Source organism: Cetorhinus maximus, chromosome 12 (assembly GCF_964194155.1).
Source record: "Cetorhinus maximus chromosome 12, sCetMax3.hap1.1, whole genome shotgun sequence".
Taxonomy (NCBI): domain Eukaryota; kingdom Metazoa; phylum Chordata; class Chondrichthyes; order Lamniformes; family Cetorhinidae; genus Cetorhinus; species Cetorhinus maximus.
Genome location: NC_135890.1, coordinates 5,395,107 through 5,415,383, shown reverse-complemented (window position 1 = coordinate 5,415,383; position 20,277 = coordinate 5,395,107). Strand labels below are relative to the sequence as shown.

Here is a 20,277-nt window from a genome sequence, read left to right as displayed (position 1 = left end):
CTCCCCGGCTCTCTCTCCTTCTATCGGCGCTGTTACATTCATCTGAGAGGGCAAATGTTTACTCCGTTTAATGTCTCATAAGAAAGCTGGCAGCACTGGCTCATTGGGTAGATGCACTGCCAGCCCTTGTCCTGTGGAACTGTACCTCTCAATAAACTATTACTCTCAGGAGAGGAGATAAATTTGAGAAGAGAGGAAGGTGTTTGTCATGTGATAAATGAGAAATAAAGCAGCATCTGGAGAGTTACCGTTTATCTGCTCCTTAGCTCCCACCTATCCATGACGTTCTATTTCGCTTCACCTGCTCCACTCCCTCTTAAACAGAACAAAATCCATCATGTTTCTACTTGTCTTTAGCTCTGAAGAAGAGTCATACGGACTCGAAACGTTAACTCTGTTTCTCTCTCCACAGATGCTGCCAGACCTGCTGAGTTTTTCCAGCATTTTCTGTTTCCGGAGAGCTACAGTTCATCTCTGAATATTGAGGTACGCTCTCAATCAGCTAGAAGAATGATTTTTCTTTTAGAAGCACACATTGGAAAAAGGCACTCAATGTGGAAAAAGAACATGAGGTAAAGGTCGCATTTGATTTCAGCAGCAACATTGGGTATGGGCTGATGAAGTGTAGCTGAGCGCTCTGCTCGATATTAAAGCGAAGCTGGTTTGTTGAATAAAGGTCACTTTGGTCTTCAGGATTGTAACTAATTTATTCACATTTCTTTCACTGCCTCCAACTGTCCCCTTTTACGCTGACTGCTGAGTCTAGATTGTTCGATGGGCGCGATTTTAATACTGGCATCACCTACTCATTTTACACAAGTTATCATTGATTGAGTAATCTAGGCTCAGGGGTCAATAAGAAATGAACGGAGGATGTCCAATTGAGGGATTTATCAACATTAAATTATAGAATGGTTACAGCACAGAAGGAGGCCACTTGGCCCATCAAGCTGGTGCCAGCTCTCTGCAAGAGCAAATCAGCTAGTCCCGCTTTCCCACCCTTTCTCCATAGCCCAGTAACTTTTCTCCCTTCTGGCGCTTATCCAACTCCCTTTCAAAAGCCAACATTGAATCTACCTCCACCACACACTTAGGCATTTCATTCCAGATCCTAACCACTTGCAGTTGTGGAAATGATTTTCCTCTTTCTGCCATTGGTTCTTTTGCCAATCACCTTAAATCTGTGTCCTCTGGTTCTTGATCCTTCCACCAATGGGAACAGTTTCTCCCTTACTACTCTTGTCCAGACCCCTCATGAATTTGAATACCTCGATCAAATCTCCTCTCAATCTTCCCTTCTCCAAGGAGAACAGTCCCAACTTCTCCAATCTATCCACATAACTGAAGTCTCTCATCCCTGGAACCATTCAGATAAATCTAGAACCATTCTTGTAAAGTAGTTAGTGTCAGCTTGTTGCTTCTCATCAAGTTACTTCTGTGGTCTGTTTGGAATGTTAAATCCAGGATCAGAATGGGGGCGGGATAAGGGAAAGGCAAGGAGTGGGATTGGAGTAAAATGGGGAAAGGCAGTGAGTGGGATCATGACCTGAGTTCTAGAGCAAGCTTTGCGGATGGTGATCACTGACAAGCTCAGGAACTAATTCATTCACCTCACCAGACGCAGAGATAAGTGGAGGGAATGGACGCCTGTTCAAGAAATTGATCTGTGGGCGAGATTTCCAGACACTCCAGCCACAGACCAGACATAAAAAAACAACAGAGTGGCCCCCACAAGAAATAGGAGCGGGAGTAGACCATTCGGCCCATTGTGTCTGCTCTGCCATTCAATACGATCATGGCTGACCTTGGGCTTCAACTCCATTTTCCCGCCCGCTCCCCATATCCCTTGATTCCCTAAGAGGCCAAAAACCTGTCTATCCCAGCCTTAAATGTATTCAACAATGGAGCATCCACAGCCCTCTGGGGTAGAGAATTCCAAAGATTCACAACCCTTTGAGTGAAGCAATTTCTCCTCATCTCGGTCCTAAATGATCGGCCCCTTATCCTGAAACTGTGCCCTCCCGAGCTGTAGATTTAGATTAGGGAGGAGGGAACGATTGGCATGCAGCTTTATTTTTGAACATCCCTCTTTCATTTGAAAGCTCAGATTATTTCTGCAGCCCAACAGTGTTCACAGGGAACAATGGGTACCTGGGAGTGCTTATCAGGTAGTAATCTAATCCAAGAGCTCAGATATCCCAAAATCACCGTCTAAACCCGCAAGATTAGATTAGTAGTTTGAAATGACCTCAGGGAGTTATTAAAACATGAAAATGAATTGCACTGTGAACTCTAGTGGGGGGAGGAAGTGGAATTTCATTTCACTTCGGGTCAAGGTTTATTTGATAGTGGCTGTCAATGCAAATGGCATTCTGGGTATGAAAACAAAAAGCTAAAAGCTACTGCGGATGCTGGAAATCCAAAACAAAAACAGAATTACCTGGAAAAACTCAGCAGGTCTGGCAGCATCGGCGGAGAAGAAATCAGTTAACGTTTCGAGTCTGGCAGCATCGGCGGAGAAGAAATCAGTTAATGTTTCGAGTCTTCATGACCCTTCGGGTCATGAAGACTCGAAACGTTAACTGATTTCTTCTCCACCGATGCAGCCAGACCTGCTGAGTTTTTCCAGGTAATTCTGTTTTTATTCTGGGTATGAATGCTTGCTCATTTTCATTTTGACCATTAAAAACCATTGTAAAATCGGCACTGCAAGCTTTGGAGACAAGAGTTTTCTGTTCATTCCCCACACTCGAGATCTCTTTTCCCTGCAATGTTTTTCTAGTTTTGTGTCTTCTCCTCGAGGCACTGATTTGTTCTGGGAGGCCGTTCAGCGAGAGCCTCACAATGCCTCGCCTGTGAGCTTTCTTTCAAGTGCGTGCTGGGTGAGTCCTGGTCAGCACTCTTTGACTGTGTGAGGTTCACACTGAGTTCTGTTAGTGACCCAACCTGCACCTGGGTGGAGTGGGGGGGGTTTTAGGTGGGGGGAGGGGGTCAATTACAACCTGGCTCACCAGGTGACAGGAGAAAAAGCGGCAAATGGAGCTCAATCTGGCAAATAATGAGGTGATACATCTGGGGAAGGCTAACAAGGCAAAGCAATATTCAGTACATGGTAGAATGCTGAGAGTGCCCAAGAACTGAGGGATCTTCGAGTTCATATCCAGGATAGGTAGATGATGCGGTTAAGAAGGCATCCAGAATACGTCATTAGCCGAGACGTGGAGTATAAGAGCAGGGTGGCGGGGTTAACCCGGAACTGTATAAAACACAAGTTAGATCACAGCTAGAGTACTGTGCACAGATCTGGTCACCACATTACAGGAAGGATGAGATCTCATTAGAGACGGTACAGAGAAGATTGACGAGGATGGAGAATTTTATCAATGAGGAAAGATTGGATAAGCTGGGGCTGTTTCCTTTAGAACAGAGGAGGCTGAGGGGAGATTTAAGTGAGGGGCCCAGGTAGAGTGGATAGGAAGGACCTATTTTATTTCCCTTTGCAAAGGGGGAGAGGGGCAGAGGGGCAGGGCATAGGTTTATAGCAATTGGTAAGGAGGATTAGAGGTGAGGTGAGGAGATTTCTTTCACCCAGAGGGCAGTAAGGATCTGGAACTCACTGCCTGAAAGGGTGATAGAGGCAGAACCCCTCACTGCATTTAAAACACACTTGGGTAGTCACTTGAAGTGCTGTAACCTCCAGAGCTACAAACCAAGAGCTGGAAAGCGGGGTTAGACTGGATAGCTTGGTTTCAGCTGCACTGGCAGGATGGGCCGAATGGCCTCCTCCTGTGCCATAAATTTTCTATGCTTTCTTTCTTCTATGAATTCCCCAGAACCCCCTGCGCTCTTACAAGCGCCACTTTGAGCCAGTCACTACTGGATAATCAAGGACCATCTGTGGGCGACCATCCAGTTCTTCCTTCGCAGTGGACTGGCATTAAGTGACAGGACTGGGTCAGATCAGGAAACTGCGCGATGTGGGAAACTGGGACTGTGCCTGCTCTCGAAAGCACAAACTGTTAACGCTCAGAAATGGTATGCCTGTTGCAGTGCTCTGGACACAAGTTTCTGAAATGCTGCATTCTCAGAGTGTTACTTCAATGTGAGTGGAGGCACTGTGTGTGTTCCTGTCCAACCAGTGGGCGTTGTGACAGATAGCTGGCATGGTTATTGAATAGTCCATGTCTCTAACTATACCTTTGTCCCATTCTAGCCTCCAGCAGCTCCACTTGGATGTTAATGCTCTTTAATCCCAACCCAATCAAAAAGTCACCCCTTCTCCACCAGAGTGACATTTGTTTATTTATCCCTTCCTGAGCTAGAGTGGCATTTTTGTGTTATTCTGCCTTTAGGCAATAGCAGCTGTGTTCAGAATGTGTCCAAAATCATTTCACATGGGATCCCTGCAGCCAGCAGAGAGAACGAAGGCTACAAGTCCAGTTTCCTGAGATGAATGTTAGCGTACAAACTCAGTCAGAACCCGGTCCTTCCTTCTCTTCATGCTGAATTTTACTCTCAGACGCACTTTCCAATCCAAGCAGAGCTTCAGCGTATCTACTTCCAGCTCTCTGACACTTTGCAACTGGAAACCAGGAAATGTGGAAGCCTGTTTCAGATGACTCGATGGGCTGAACAGCCTCCTCCTGTGTCTCTACAACCCTGTGATATTTATTCATATAGCACAACAGGAGGCCATTCAGCCCATTGAGTCCAAGCTCTCCGCACAGCAATCCAGTCAGTCTCATTCCCCCACTCGATTCCTGTAGCCCTGCAGGTTATTGCTCCTCCAAGGTCCCATCCAATTTCCTTTTGAAATAATTTCCACCGCCCTCGTGGGCAACGAGTTCCAGGTCATTAACAGTCATTGTGTAAAAAGGTTCCTCCTCACACCCCCCCCATGTATCTCTTACCCAAAATCTTAAATCTCTAACCCCGAGTCCTTCTACCATCAGCTGATGGGAAGTTTTTCCTCGTCTATCTTATCTAAGCCTATCATACTCTTGTGCGTCTCTATCAAACCTCCCACCAATCTCCCTTGCTTCAGGCAGAACAATCCCAGCCTTTCCAACCTAGCCAGCCATCAATCTGATGACTGTGCCTGGCAGCAGGAGGATGCCTTGTGCACGGATTGAGGTGTTCCTACACTGTGGAGCAGAGTGCCGGAAAGTGCTGTGCATTACCTTGGTAAATTGATAAAACAGGTTGGACTATGGCTTTTCGGCAGGGTAAAATATATTCCTGACTATGCTATGATTAGAATTAAATCACCTCATTTATTGCTTTCATTTGGTACAAGTGTGTCACTTTCCCGAGCTTCCCATTCTTCTCCACATGACTGAATATTCCATTCGGAGTTCTCAGCCTCATGGTCCAGATCTCCGAACTCACGGAGCCATCTATCACTCTGACTCAATAATTCCCAGACCTCGAAACCCTGCAGCTCCCACACTCTGCCAGCTGTAAGGCCCAGCTGGCTGAAACCTAACCACGAAACAACTCTTCAAAAATTCATTCACAGGACATCTGCATCACTGCTAAGGTCAGCATTTATAGCCCACCTCTAACCGCCCATGTGAAGGTGGTGGTGAGTATCCTTCTTGAATACAACTGAGTGGCTTGCTAGGTCATTTCAAAGGGTAGTTATGAAGCAACCACATTGCTGTGGGTCTAGAGTCACGTGTAGGCCAGACTAGGTAAGAACAGCAGATTTTCTTCCCTGAGGGACATTTGAGAGTCAGATGGGTTTTTACAACAATCTAGCGGTTTCATGGTCATTATTACGGAGACTGGCTTTTCATTCCAGATTTACTTAATTAATTGAATTTAAATTCCCGAGCACCGTGGTGGGATTTGAACTCATGTCTCTCGATCATTAGTCTAGTATGACTAACATAATCGCTATTTAACATAACCACTACGCTACTGTACTTCATACTTCTCTTGTAGTCTTTCCAAGTTCTGTAGGTTTTCCAGTATTGATCTTCATTGGACTTGGTCAGCAATTTAACAGAGATTGTCACAAACTTTAGGTGCTGGGGACACATTCTTACCTTGTAGATACAAGACTTTGCATTTAGAAAGAAAAGTTCAATGGTGGCGTTGTCCTTCAAATAAGCAATGCTTTCGATGTAGAACCTGCAAAAGAATTAAGAGCTCAGTATAAACGTAATGAAGAAATGATCTTCTCTTCCTTCAGAAACTCTCATTAAACCTTTCGTATTGTACTTTGCATTTCTCAATTCTCTAACAGTGAATCAGATTGCTTTTGAAGAGTGAAGTCAGACTAGCGAACCGAGTGACTTACATTCAGCTTTTGATTGAAAAGATCTCAACAGCCAGAAATAACTCAAAAACAGAGGAGATGACCGAGGACATCTAAAGCTGGTGATGATCCCAATTTGGGTTGTACTTTGTTGAAAAATAAATGAATAATTCCAACTGTAGACGCAATTCTTGTTTAATCACTGTTTAACTGATAGTTGCACATTTGTCAATATCATGTATATCTCTGAGGACTGAGGATTGCGAGGCTCAACAAGCCCATTGCCTTTCGCACAGCAGAATTTAAACCTTTTATTTAAGCTGAGAGCAATTCAATGTCACTGTGACCTAACTCGTTACTTAGCAACTCGGAGGGGAATTTTTTAGTAATATCATAATGGAAAACACATCTGATAGGGGCGGTACACTCTTATATCGGATGCAACAGAAGTTTTGCTGGATGGTTACATCTGAAAGGTGATTCTTTCACCTGTCTGACCTTCATTACTGAGCAGCAGGTCTCCTCTGACCTTGCTCTCAATCATTTGGGGGAAGCCTGTTTTTATAAGGATAAGGGGCTAGCCATATACTATGAACTCGCAATCACTATTCCACTGGCACTGACTCTGTAAGGGTATTGGCCAACGTTCCTCCCTTAAGCAGAACCATCACAAAGAGACCGTCTGGTCACTGGCCTGTGGGAGTTCGTTCTGTGCAGATTGACAGCTGCCTTTACATGTAATACAAAACTGTTGAAACTTCAGAGATAGGCCATTGGATGGAAAGCATTTCAGCATTTCACAGCCTGAGAGAGTGATAAGTTGCTGTAAAAAAATGCAAGCTAATCCCTTTAAGTCTAATTGCTAGAAACAGGCACACTGCAAGGTTCATTCTAGGCTAATTTTCGCTGTCCACATGCACTGCTGGCTTTTCCTCCTTCCTCTGATGGATGCGAGGTGGTGATTCGTTGGTGTTTTAAATAAAGAGAAAGAAAGGCTTGCATTTATATAGCACCTTTCATAGCCACTGGGCATCCCAAAGGGCTTTACAGTCAATGAAATGAAACTTTTGAAGTGTAGTTACTGTCTAATGTCGGAATGTGGCAGGCGATTTGTGCACAGCAAGCTCCCACAAACAGCAATGTGATAATGACCAGATAATCTATTTTTGTGATGTCGATTGAGGGGTAAATATTGGCCCCAGGACACCAGGGCTAATTCCCCTGTCCTTCTTTGACATGGGATCTTTTATGTCCACCTGAGAGGGCAGGCAGAGCCTCAGTTTAATATCTCATGCAAAGCCAGCACCTCTGACAGTGCAGCACTCCTTCATTTCTGCATTGGAGTATCAGCCTGGATTTTCATGCTTAAGTCCTGCAGTGGGAATGAACCCCCAAACTTCTCACTCAGAGACAAGAGTGTTACCAACTGAGCCACAACTGACACACTAACAACGTGTCACGATGGACGGCATGACATCAATACATATTTTATATGCGTGAATATTTGTGTTTATCACTATATCTTCAACATGTTAAATATATGTATACATTTTAGTGGGGGTTTTATTAACATTGTAAAAATGTCACGTAGTATTTAAGTGTTACGACCGATCGCTGGGTGAGGTCCCCCAATTATAATCCCAGGTGAGATATCCCAAAGTGTTAATTTCCTGAATTTATTGTGCTCCCAGGTGAGGGGGAATGAGCTGGCTCCCCTTCTTTATTCAGCCCCCTTGGTTGGTCACAACAAGGTTAATTTAAAAGAGATCCCTTCCCTCATGCATACCTTTTCCCAGTACAAATGTATTTGTGTTTTAGAAGGAGCCAATATAACTAGGCTTCCTCGAGTCAAAGGAAAAGTAAGTTTATCCATTACTAAAAACCCGAGGAAAAAATAATAAAACGCAATACACATACACACAGAGCAGAAATGAGAAGTTGAGTCCAAAAATAAAAGTTTTAAAAAATAATCGAATCAGTCTTTGGCTTGTCCATGAGGCGTAGATGGCGAAACATTGTGGCCGTTAAGTTGGGTGATTCTGGTAGAGTTTGGCAGTTTAGCAGTTGGTTTGGAGACACTTGGTTCTGCAGGTTAGCTGAAGAAGCTGTCCTATTTCCTTTTTGATTGTGGCTTTGCTGAATTGCCTCCAGCAGCAGAGAGAAGAGAGAGCCTTTGCCTGCAACTTCAAAGAGGTGCCTAGTCCATCTTCCTCTGCTGTGACTCCCACTAGCACACACTAGCATACCAGATCTAGAACACACAGATCAGGTCTGCAGCTAGCTTTTTAACCCATTTCATTGTGTATTCCTGGAAGGGAAAAAAACAAACATGTCTTTCGCTCAGAGTCCGCTTTCTTTCAACTCAGATCATTTCCACATTCTGAGGTATAACTCAACAGGAGATGGTTTCTGCTGAGATGTGGACATCAGCCTCCATTGTCTCCACAACCACAGTAGATTAAAGTTCAGTCTTTTGCATTTCATCTCTTCCTTTCAAGTGTCTCTGTCTGAAGTAGGCCTCGACACCTTTTAGGCGCAACATTCCATGGTCTCTCTGGTCTAGTTGGTCAAGTATAATCCGCATAGGAATTTATCAGAAAGTCGTTACTTTACATTCTCAGTCATCTTTTGCTCAGTGCCTTTGCTTGCTTTTCTTCTTAAAAAAACACATGTCTCCCTTATAAATTCAATATACCCACAAGTAATTTGGGGCTGTAATCCACTGTGACAACAGGAGGGAGAAGTCTATAAACACAACTTGCTAAATTGATGAAATGAGGGTCAAATACTGAAGATTCCTGAGCAGTAATGACCACACTGTGCATGAGCAGCTGTTTTAGATTTGGCTATGTTCAGGGCATGTCATATAATTGACAGCTTCTAGACTCAACTTCCCGTTAATTATTCTCAGCTTGCTCAGACAGCACATAGCATCTCCAGTATTTATTTTTCGGCTGCCTTGGTAATCCCCTCTGATGGTACGAGAGGGAATTCTGCAATCCCAGCAGGGGAGCTGTGTTCCAAGGGATTGAAGATCAAGGTCACTCCTATAACAATGTAGCCTCCATCCTGTGACCTGCACTCACTTGGAGCGTAGCTTCCTGTGGGATTACAGTCCCCTAATGTTTAGCAGAATTTCTCCCGCATTTCAAACTCCATGGGTTGCGATCCCCTCTGCTAATTCCCGTGAGGCGACTGTCCTGTGAAGAGAGAACGAGTACAGCGTGCCTAAGCTCTCTGGTGTTTAGAAGAATGTGATCTCATTGAAACAAAGAAAATTCTGAGACAGCTTGACAGGACAGATGCTGAGAGAAACAAAAACAGAAAATGCCGGAAATACTCAGCAGATTTGGCAGAATGGGAACACCACCACCTGGAAGTTCCCCTCCAAGCCACACACCATCCTGACTTGGAACTATATCACTGTCACTGGATCAAAATCCTGGAAGTCCCTCCCAAACAGCACTGTGGGTGCACCTGAGGATGGCAAGGGCACAGAGTGTACTCTGGGTGGGGGACTTCAATGTCCATCACCAAGAGTAGCTCAGTAGCACCATTACTGACTGAGCTGGCCAGGACCTAAAGGACATAGCTGCTAGACAGGGTCTGCGGTAGGTGGTGAGGGAACCAACCAGAGGGAAAAACATACTTGACCTCATCCTCACCAACCTGCCTGCTGCAGATGCATCTGTCCATGACAGTATCAGTAGGAGTGACCACCGCACAGTCATTGTGGAGACAAAGTCCTGCCTTCACATTGAGGGTACCCTCCATCATGTAGTGTGGCACCACCTCGATGCTAAATGGGATAGATTTAGAACAGATCTTGCAACTCAAGACTGGGCATCCGTGAGGCGCTTTGGGCCATCAGCAGTAGCAGAATTTTACTCGAACACAATCTGTAACCTCATAGCCCAGCATATCCCCCACTCTACCATTACCATCAAGCCAGGGGATCAACCCTGGTTCAATGAAGAGTGCAGGAGGGCATGCCAGGAGCAGCACCAGGCATACCTAAAAATGAGGTGTCAACCTGGTGAAGCTGTAACACAGAACTACTTGTGTGCCAAACAGCATAAGCGGCAAGTGATAGACAGAGCTAAGCGAGCCCACAACCAACGGATCAAATCTAAGCTCTGCAGTCCCGCCACATCCAGTCATGAATGATGATGGACAATTAAACAACTCACTGGAGGAGGAGGCTCCACAAATATCCCCATCCTCAATGATGGAGGAGCCCAGCACAGCAGTGCAAAAGATAAGGCTGAAGCATTTGCAACAATCTCCAGCCAGAAGTGCCGAGTGGATGATCCTTCTTGGCTTCCTCCGGAGGTCCCCAGCATCACAGATGCCAGTCTTCAGCCAATTCGATTCACTCCACGTGATATGAAGAAATGGCTGAGGGCACTGGATACTGCAAAGGCTATGGGCCCTGACAATATTCCGGCAATAGCACTGAAGACTCGTGCTCCAGAACTTGCCGTGCCCCTAGCCAAGCTGTTCCAGTACAGCTACAACACTGGCATCTACCTGGCTATGTGGAAAATTTCCCAAGTATGTCCTGTACACAAAAAGCAGGACAAATCCAACCCAGCCAATTGAGGTCCCGTCAGTGTACTCTCCATCATCAGTAAAGTAATGGAAGGGGTCATCAACAGTGCTATAAAGCGGCACTTGCTTAGCAATAACCTGCTCACTGACACCCAGTTTGGGCTTTGCCAGGGCCACTCAGCTCCTGACCTCATAACAGCCTTGGTTAAAACATGGACAAAAGAGCTGAACTCCTGAGGTGAGGCGAGAGTGACTGCCCTTGACATCAAGGCAGCATTTGACCAAGTGTGGCATCAAGGAGCCCTAGCAAAACTGGAGTCAATGGGAATCAGGGGGAAAACTCTCCACAGCTTGGAGTCATACCTAGCACAAAGGAAAATGGTTGTGGTTGTTGGAGGTCAATCATCTCAGTTCCAGGACATCACTGCAGGAGTTCCTCAGGATAGTGTCCTCAGCCCAACCACCTTCAGCTGCTTCATCAATGACCTTCCTTCCATCTTTAGGTCAGAAGTGGAAATGTCCATTGATGATTGCACAATGTTCAGCACTATTCACGGCTCCTCAGATACTGAAGCAGTCCATGTCCAAATGCAGCAAGGCCTGGACAATATCCAGGCTTGGGCTGACAAGTGGCAAGTAACATTCGTGCAACACAAGTGTCAGGCAATGACCATCTCCAACAAGAGAGAATCCAACCATCGCCCCTTGATGTTCAATGGTATTACCATCACCGAATCCCCCACTAACAACATTCTGGGGGTTACAATTGACCAGAGACTGAACTGGACTAGCCGTATAAATATTGTGGCTGCAAGAGCAGTTCAGAGGCTAAGAATCGTGTGATGAGTAACTCACCTCCTGACTCCCCAAATCCTGTCCACCATCTACAAGGCACAAGTCAGGAGTGTGATGGAATACTCCCTACTTGCCTGGATGAGTGCAGCTCCAACAACACTCAAGAAGCTTGGACAAGAAGCCAGGACAATGCAGCCCGCTTGATTGGCACCACATCTACAAACATTCACTCCCTCCAGCACCGATGCACAGTAACAGCAGTGTGTACCATCTACAAGATGCACTGCAGGAATTCACCAAGGGTCCTTCGACAGCACCTTCCAAACTCACGTCCACTACCATCTAGAAGGACAAGGGCAGCAGGCACATGGGAACACTGCCACCTGTAAGTTCCCCTCCAAGTCACTCACCATCCTGACTTGGAATGATATCACCGTTCCTTCACTGTAGCTGGGTCAAAATCTTGGAACTCCCTCCCTAACAGCACTGTGGGTGTACCTACACCACATGGACTGCAGCGGTTCAAGAAGGCAGCTCACAACCACCTTCTCAAGGGCAACTAGGGATGGACAATAAACGCTGGTCTCGGTTGCCAGTGATGCCCACATCCCACGAACAAATATGAAAAAAAAACACCTGTGGATTGGAAAACAGGGCGACCATTCTGATCAGAACACTGATGAACTCTGATGAAACGTTAACTCTGTTTCCCTCTTCACGGATGCTTTTAGATCTGCTGAGTGTTTCCAGCATTTTCTGACTTTATTTCAGGGTTCCCAGCATCTGCAGTGTTTTGCTTCTGTGTTAGAAACTGAGGGGGCTCTTTCTTCTGGCAAAGAGCCTAGAACCGGAGAATACGGTCGGAGGATAAGGGGCTGGCCATTTAGGGCTGAGATGAGGAGAAATTTCTTCACTCAGGGGGTTGTGAATCGTTGGAATTAATTTCCCCACAGAGCTGTAGATGCTCAGTCATTGAGGAGATTCAAGACTGAGATCCCTAAGGGAATGAAGGGATGGGGGCACTGGACAGGGAAGTGAATTCAATGTCAAAGATCAGCCATGACCATATTGATTGTTGGAGCAGAGTGGGGGAGCTGAATGGCCTATACTCCAATGTATATTTCTTATGTTCTTTTACTGGGGCGGGGAGTAGTAGGGTAGGGTAGTCGGGGAGGCCAGGAAGGTAGTTGGGTGGGGGGTAGTTGGGCGGGGGGGGGGGGGGGGGTGTGTGGAGGGGTAGTCATGGAGTCAGGAGGGTGGTCCAGGGGTGGGGGCCTAGTTGCAGGGGGAACAGGGGTGGTCTGGGAGGGTAGTTGGGGGTTGGAGGGCTAGTGGGGGTTTCGGGATGGTAGTCGGTGCAGGGGGTGCTGGGGGAGGAGTCGGGAATCCCGTGGGAAGTTGGGTGGGGGGGGATGGTGGGTGGTCAGTGCCGTAGTTACCCAGGAATCATGAGTGTTTTTAATTCTTCTAACTTTTCCTGGGTAACTATTCCTGTAAATCAGTCGGAACCACCCGAAGCCTGTGATTTAAATCGGAGTATCGGATGGTTCCCAGCGCAGGGCAATTGCCCAACAGAAGTTTGAACTTCCTGGGCAATTCTCGTACAATCCTTACACGGGGACTTCTCAGGGAGGTGGGGGGGTGAAGCACATCTTTGTGTATCTCCCGGGTATGGCCCCCCCACCTCTCCCCCGAGATCGGAATATACCCCGAGCCAACATGAGATGGATAGCGAGGAGTGTGCATACACTGCAGTAAAATAGTACAAAATGCCTCTTGAATTAAAATAAACATTTTATGTGTCGTAAAATCAAATGCGAATTTCAAAATCCTAGACTCAAGGTAAAGCTATAAAACCTTTCAAATTTTGCTCTTTGACATATATCTTGCTCTAATGCAAGGAGATCTCGACGCCCCTGTTGTGAGATACAGCTGGAAAAACTGGCCTATCGTGAAGTATGACGCCACGTGACAAATCCTATAACTGTCTCTGTGGCTGCCTGGCTCATTTGAAAAGCACTGGAGTAATTTCTTGAGGCACCGTCAGACACAGCTGGACAAGCGAATGTGAAGGCAAAGAATTCCTCGAGCCCCTGGCGTGTACAGACTGAGATTCAGTGAGTGCAGCATTAGCCTGTTCAGGGCACAGTCTCAGCAACTCAGTCGATACGAGTGTGCGCAGACAATGATCGGTTCGGAGAGTGCTGGAGGGACAAAGGAACGCACGATGGAGGGAGGGAGACACCGACAGAGACTCAGTCAGATTCTGGTGCTGAATTGAACCTCCTAAAAGCAGGTGAGTAGTGGTCGGGTTAGGTGTGAAAACTTATAAAATTCCAAGTCCGAATCAACCTGTTTCCACGAGCTGGGGTATATTTTTAATGAATCTGGAGGTCTCTTGATTTAACCACTTCACAGCGTTGACTCAGGTTGGCTGGGTTTCCCCAGCCTCAGGAAATGTGGCAGCTGGAGGGAGGCGAGGACGGCTTCAGGGAGAAGGTAACTGCATTTACAGCACCGCTCGTGGGCTAGGAGGAGCGGGAGTGCATTCCCTCCAGCCTGCATCGGATCTCACCACCATCTACCCAACCCCCGGAACTGGGGGTCACATCGCTGCCTCCCCAGAACTGGATTAACCTTTCCCAGCAACACTCTCGCCTGACTAGAAGGCAAATACGTCAACGGGAAAAAGAGGCGCACTGTGAAGTGAAAACTCGATAGCATGTGGGTAAACCAGGCTCCCCGCTCTAAGTCAATCCCCCCACCATAGAACCCCCCCCCTGTTAATATCCAGAGCCTGTCCCCTGGAACTGCCCTATGTTATTTTTGGCACTTTTGCAGCAAGATATCGCATGGTCTACTTATAACTCAAACGCTGCACACAGTTAATCAATGTTGTAACAAACATTATCATTGCACCCATGACTTTCTTCCCGATTCTAGTTCCAACCCTTGTGTTTGGGAGAGCAGCTGAATCATCAGTGAGACGAGCTTCCGAGGGCTGGGAGCGATTCATTGTAAGTTAGCCACTGTAAGTTTGTACCAATGACGCCTGACTTGTACCTCCTGAATCTGGGAAATAATTCGACCAAAGTTAAGATGTACGACACCTGAGGAACCAATCTGAGGAACTCCACGCGAAGATCTACACGGTGAAGTATAGAAAACGAGCGAGGATTTACTCTGGGCCGTATCTGCCCCGTGAATAAGTGTAAAACAAAATTATTTTGCTAAACTATCACCAAGGAAAACATAAATACACGCTATTAATATAAATCTTCACTGCCTGCAATTAGAAATCATACATGAAAATATTGTTTCAAATCTCAAATTCCTACAGCTGGCTTTGATATTGTCGTAACACATGGCAAGAACGTTTGGGAAACACACTTCAAAGAAGTTTAATTTATAGACAAACAAACACAAGTTTCTTTGAGGTCCGAAGAAGAGGCATGTTGGACTCAAAAAACGTTAATGGTGTTTTTCTCTCTCTACAGATGCTGCCAGCCCTGCTGAGCTTTTCCAGCTTATTCTGTTCTTATTTTCGAGTTTCTCTAGTTAATGTGCACCAGAGGGCGCAGCACACTACAAAATGACTACTTTATCAAACAGCGACTTCTTTATTGAGCAGAAACAAAGCTCGTGTCAGCTCAGTGGAATCATGTTTGAAGAATGTTTCATCATGAAAAGAAAGCCCAATTTCAGAGAATCTAAGAAGCAATCAATTATTTTCAATTCGTCTGGTGATTGTGAAGTGACTGGAGATGTTTCTGAGAGTTGTGATAAGGTGCGATATAAATGCAAGTAAACGTCTGCCGACATTGAATTCGATTCCAGTAGATTCCTTTCCTGTTCCCTTATGGTAGAAATCTTACAGATCCAGTTTACTGACCTGTAGTTAAGTTATTGTGTAATGAAGCTGTTCCAACTGGTGCACTTGCTCATTTTGCTCTCTTGATCCATTTTAAGATCCATTTGCTGCAAACATTGGGGTTGTGTCAACTGGAATCTGCACTTACTCTCAAAGTTCCATCTACTGTGCAACGAAGCAAAACATGATTGGAATGTTTCGCATGAAATTTAAAATGGGACATCTTTAGACTTTTAGGCGATGGAAATTTCCAACAAAGGAAAAATGGTCAGTGCCGTAACACCCCACTTAACGAAAGCATTTTCAGTTCACAATCCCAGTGGGGTGCAGAATAATCCCAGTGGGGTGCAGAATAACCCCAGTGGGGTGCAGAATAATCCCAGTGGGGTGCAGAATAACCCCAGTGGGGTGCAGAATAACCCCAGTGGGGTGCAGAATAATCCCAGTGGGGTGCAGAATAATCCCAGTGGGATGCAGAATAATCCCAGTGGGGTGCAGAATAATCCCAGTGGGGTGCAGAATAATACCAGTGGGGTGCAGAATAATACCAGTGGGGTGCAGAATAATCCCAGTGGGGTGCAGAATAATCCCAGTGGGATGCAGAATAATCCCAGTGGGGTGCAGAATAATCCCAGTGGGATGCAGAATAATCCCAGTGAGGGGCAGAATATTCCCAGTGGGTGCAGAATAATCCCAGTGGGATGCAGAATAATCCCAGTGGGGTGCAGAATAACCCCAGTGGGACGCAGAATAATCCCAGTGGGGTGCAGAATAATCCCAGTGGGGTGCAGAATAATCCCAGTGGGGTGCAGAATAATCCCAGTGGGGTGCAGAATAATCCCAGTGGGATGCAGAACAATGAAAGCCTCAGACGAAGATACGAAAGATTCCACTAAAAACAGCTGACCGAGATATTCATTCGTTTGTTGATTATGAGATCTTGCTGTGCATAAATTGGCTGCCGTATTTGTTTACATAATAATCGCAGTGTGGTTACAAGTTTACCACGTCAACCTGTAATGCGTCCTGGGAATATTCCAGAATAGAGCCAGGGTTAGAAATATAACACAGCCCCAAGCTCCAGAATTGCCTTGCGAAAGCTCCCTGCCTCTCTCTCTCTCCTCCTTTAAAACCCTCCTTCTAACGTAGCTGGTTGAACAAGGTTTCTGATCATTTGCTCTAACAACCGTCTCTGTGTCTCGCTGTCAAGTTCCGTTTGCTATCCCTCCCCTCGGGGGACACACTGGCTGGCACTTTAAACAGTCGGCCTGGGAGAAACCCGCCTCGTAGCCACAACACGGTGTGGGATTGTGAATGGGATGTCCGCCTCTCGGCGGGAGGAAGCCCCGCCTCTCGGCGGGAGGAAGCCCCGCCTCTCGGCGGGAGGAAGCCCCGCCTCTCGGCGGGAGGAAGCCCCGCCTCTCGGCGGGAGGAAGCCCCGCCCCTCGGGAGCCGCCGGCCAATCCGGATTGGCAGGCAGTGTAGCAGCCCCGGTGGGGCCAGGGTTCAATGGCGGGTACCGCCAGGGGAGCAGGGAGGGGCAGGAAGGAGAGCCACGGAAAGCTAAATCCTGGGGGGGGGGGTTTTCGTTCCGAGGGAGGGGAGGGAAGGGGGGGGATTCTGGAGCTCAGGGAGGGGGGAGTGGGAGGGTGGGTGGGTGGGGGGGGGCAGGTTTTGGTGGGCAGGTGGAGCAGAAGGAGGGGGGTTGGTGGGGTTGGGGGCCGCCAATGCACACAGGCACCCCCTCGAATGAGGTGACCCCCCCTTCCCCCTCCTTTTCTCACGTAAGCCACAAAGACCAGCCCGCCCATTCTTGCCAACCGGATTGTGAATAGGCAGCACGTTAACCAGGTCAGTCGGCACGGTAACCAGCCTAACCGACCTTTAACTATTTAGTTAATATGGCGAGCGGGCTGCTGATTTTGGCGCCCGACGTCCTCGTGTATTTTGGGGCTGGGCGGGAAGGTGGTGGGTTAGCACCTCGCACCGACCACCGTCTGCCCTTTCCCCCCCCATCCCCCCACACCCCACCGAAAAAACCCAGGCCCGACAGCGACACACAGGCCAGAAGGTTTCGCTCGGCATTGCAGGCAGAGTCACCCGAGCTGGGACATGTCTTCACGAGCTCTGTGCCTCAGGGAGCTCTCACTGCGGCACACACGCGAAATTCAGCGCTCCCGCTCCTCCTGCCCCCCTCCCACCCACTCACCCACCCCGGCAGCGCTGAGCCCTGCAGCGCCAGTTTCACGCTGGACGGCCGGTAGTTGGCCGAAATCGCGGTCCCGGCCCGCCCGCCAAGGGCAAAACTCTGCCCACAAGGTCCAGCCCGTTACGGCGTTAGGGTGTGGGATCATTTAAAGGCTGTTGTCGCTTCTTGTAAAGAAAGAGTTTGTAATTATTTTTACGCCCGTCCTGACCCCGGACTTCACAGCTCTCGCAGTGTTTGTGAGATTTTTTTCAATGTACGAAGACAAGGCAGCCCATGTTTAAAAGAAGCAGCAATGGTAAATAAATGGACAGGTAATTTGTCTGCTTTTGGTAAGGCTGTTTGAGGGATCGGTGTCCCTCACTCCTTTCTTTGAACAGTAGCGACATCTGTTGTATTCATGTGGGAGTGCAAAAGGTACTAACGCCGTCCAAAAAGGCTGCACCTCCACCAGACCGGCACTCCCTCGGTGTGACACTGCTGCTCAGGTTTCTGGTGGGGGCCACAGCCTTGAACCCAAAGAAAGAAAGGAAAGGTCTGTATTTTTATAGCGCCTTTCACGACCACAGGATGTCCCAAAGAAGTGCTTTTGAAGTGTCACTGTTGTGATACTGGAAACGTAAAATCTTATTGGATGAGAGATGAGAGTGCTAATGCCGACACCAATTTATACATTGGTAAGCGACAAACTCATCAGTCAAAGGAACGGGATCCAAATTTCCACAGGGTCAGGGTTAAATACCGACATTTCTAACGATGGTCTCTCAGAGCGAGCAGGAAGCTGGTCACGGAGTCCTTGGGCAGGATTTTACGTTGCGCGGGGCGGGCACGCACTCGACCCAATCGGGTGTAAAATCGCCGCGCGATGAACGTCGGGCGAAAGTCCCAACATCAGCGTGCACTGGCCATCTTTCGGTTGGCGGGCCTGCGCAAGAGTCGGCGGCCTCCCCACCGACTATCAGGAGGCCCGTTAGGCCCGTTAGGCAAGTTGTATTTTTTGCTGCCCGCTCAACCGTTCGGTTGGCGGGCGGGCGGGCGAATAGGCCAGGCGGCCGTTGCAATTTTTGCAAAGCCTCATCCACGAGCGGGATGAGGTTTCCAACGGTAAATAAAAAAAACCCAGAAAACTTCATTGTCAACTTCATTTTAAGCAATGTCCCGCTTCATGGGACTGAGTCACATGTGGGGACATGTTTATATCATTTCTAAAATCTTTATTTTCCTTTGTATAGTTTCAGCTCTGTGCCTTCAGGGAACTTGCAACGCGCACTCCCTCCGCGCACGCGTAGACTTCCACACTTGCTCGCCCCCACCACCCCGGCAGCGCTGAGCGTTTCGGTGCATCTTTCACGCCGGTTGGCCAGTTCATAGCCATGAGTTGGCCAGTTAGCGTGAATTCGTGGTCGGGGACCTAGCGTAGGGGAGAGACCCTTTCCCAGCTGCTCCCGCACCCACCCAATAAACAGAAACTCCTGCCCCTAGAGTAGAGAGCGAGAGAGAAAGAGAGAGAGGCTGTGAAGAGATAGGGGTGAAGTCAGTACAAGGTAAAAAAAAGGAGGTGGAAAAAGGAAAGTAAAAGGCTAAGGGAGGAACAGCATAAAGAGGGGAAAAGAATCCACATCGGCAGTCAGACATTAGTCAAGTCAGTTGGTCAGTCCGTGGTCAATGAGGGGTTGCACATCTTCTTGGGCATCTTTGGCCCACCCTTTCTCCACCCCACCTTAGCGAAGGACACATAGTCATCGCTTACTCGGGGCGGGGGGCTGTGCGCGTGAGACTCTGGTCTTCGCTTTCAGCCTTTGGAGGTCGGAAAGCTCCCTGTTAAACCTGAACTCGGTTTGGACCCCGGGTGGGAGGGCACCCTTGGCCATGTCGGGCATGGCTGCCGGGCAAGATGGAGAAAAGGGTGGGAGCTGGCATACATCCTTGCTTGATGCCAGTTCTGATGGGAAGGGCGTCAGACTCCAGTCTGTTGCCCGAGAGGGTTGGCAGTCGTTCCATCATGGAGAAGCTGCACAAACTGGAACGTATTTCTTCAGAGAGCCGATGCGGCCCAGAGTCTCTCTGACAGCTTCCCGGTTGACTGAGTCGAAGGCCTTTGTCAGGTTGACGAAGGCTGTATAGAGAGCTTGGTTTGCCTCGCTGCATTTCTCTTGGATCTGCCAAACGGTAAACATTGGATCCATCGTGCCTCGCGATGCTCTGAAGCCACACTGAGATTCCAGCAGAGCAGCTTCTACTAGAGAAAGTAGGTGATCCGACAAGGATCTTGCCCGCGGTGGAGAGTAGGTCTACGCCTCGGTAATTCTCACATTCAGCCCTGTTTCCCTGATTGAGGGCTGAGACAATCTTGACATCCCTTAGGTCTTCAGGGAGCCTCACTTCATGCTGGACCTGCTGGAAAAAGTAAGTGTGGGCTCTGCGCAACTGAGTCCCCATCATTCCTGGTGCACCCGAGCTGAAACACCATCAGCCTTGTTGTGTTTGCCTTGTGCAATGACCCGCTGAGCCATTGGGAACCCTTCTGGAGCAATGATGCAGCCCCTGCAGCTGAAACAGTTACCTCTCAATGTCATTTTGGTTTCTGACGGT

The 20,277-nt window shown here is 47.8% G+C and overlaps 1 protein-coding gene across 2 annotated transcripts in view; it reads right to left on the bottom strand.

The window, feature by feature from the left end:
- The window catches only part of frmd4a (FERM domain containing 4A), a 392,307-nt gene that overhangs the window by 158,378 nt on the left and 213,652 nt on the right, over positions 1-20,277 (bottom strand). For both annotated transcript variants that reach the window (XM_078552939.1, XM_078552938.1), the window contains exon 5: positions 6,051-6,135. In XM_078552939.1, the coding sequence (XP_078409065.1) occupies positions 6,051-6,135 (85 nt within the window). The remainder of the gene's footprint in view (positions 1-6,050; positions 6,136-20,277) is intronic.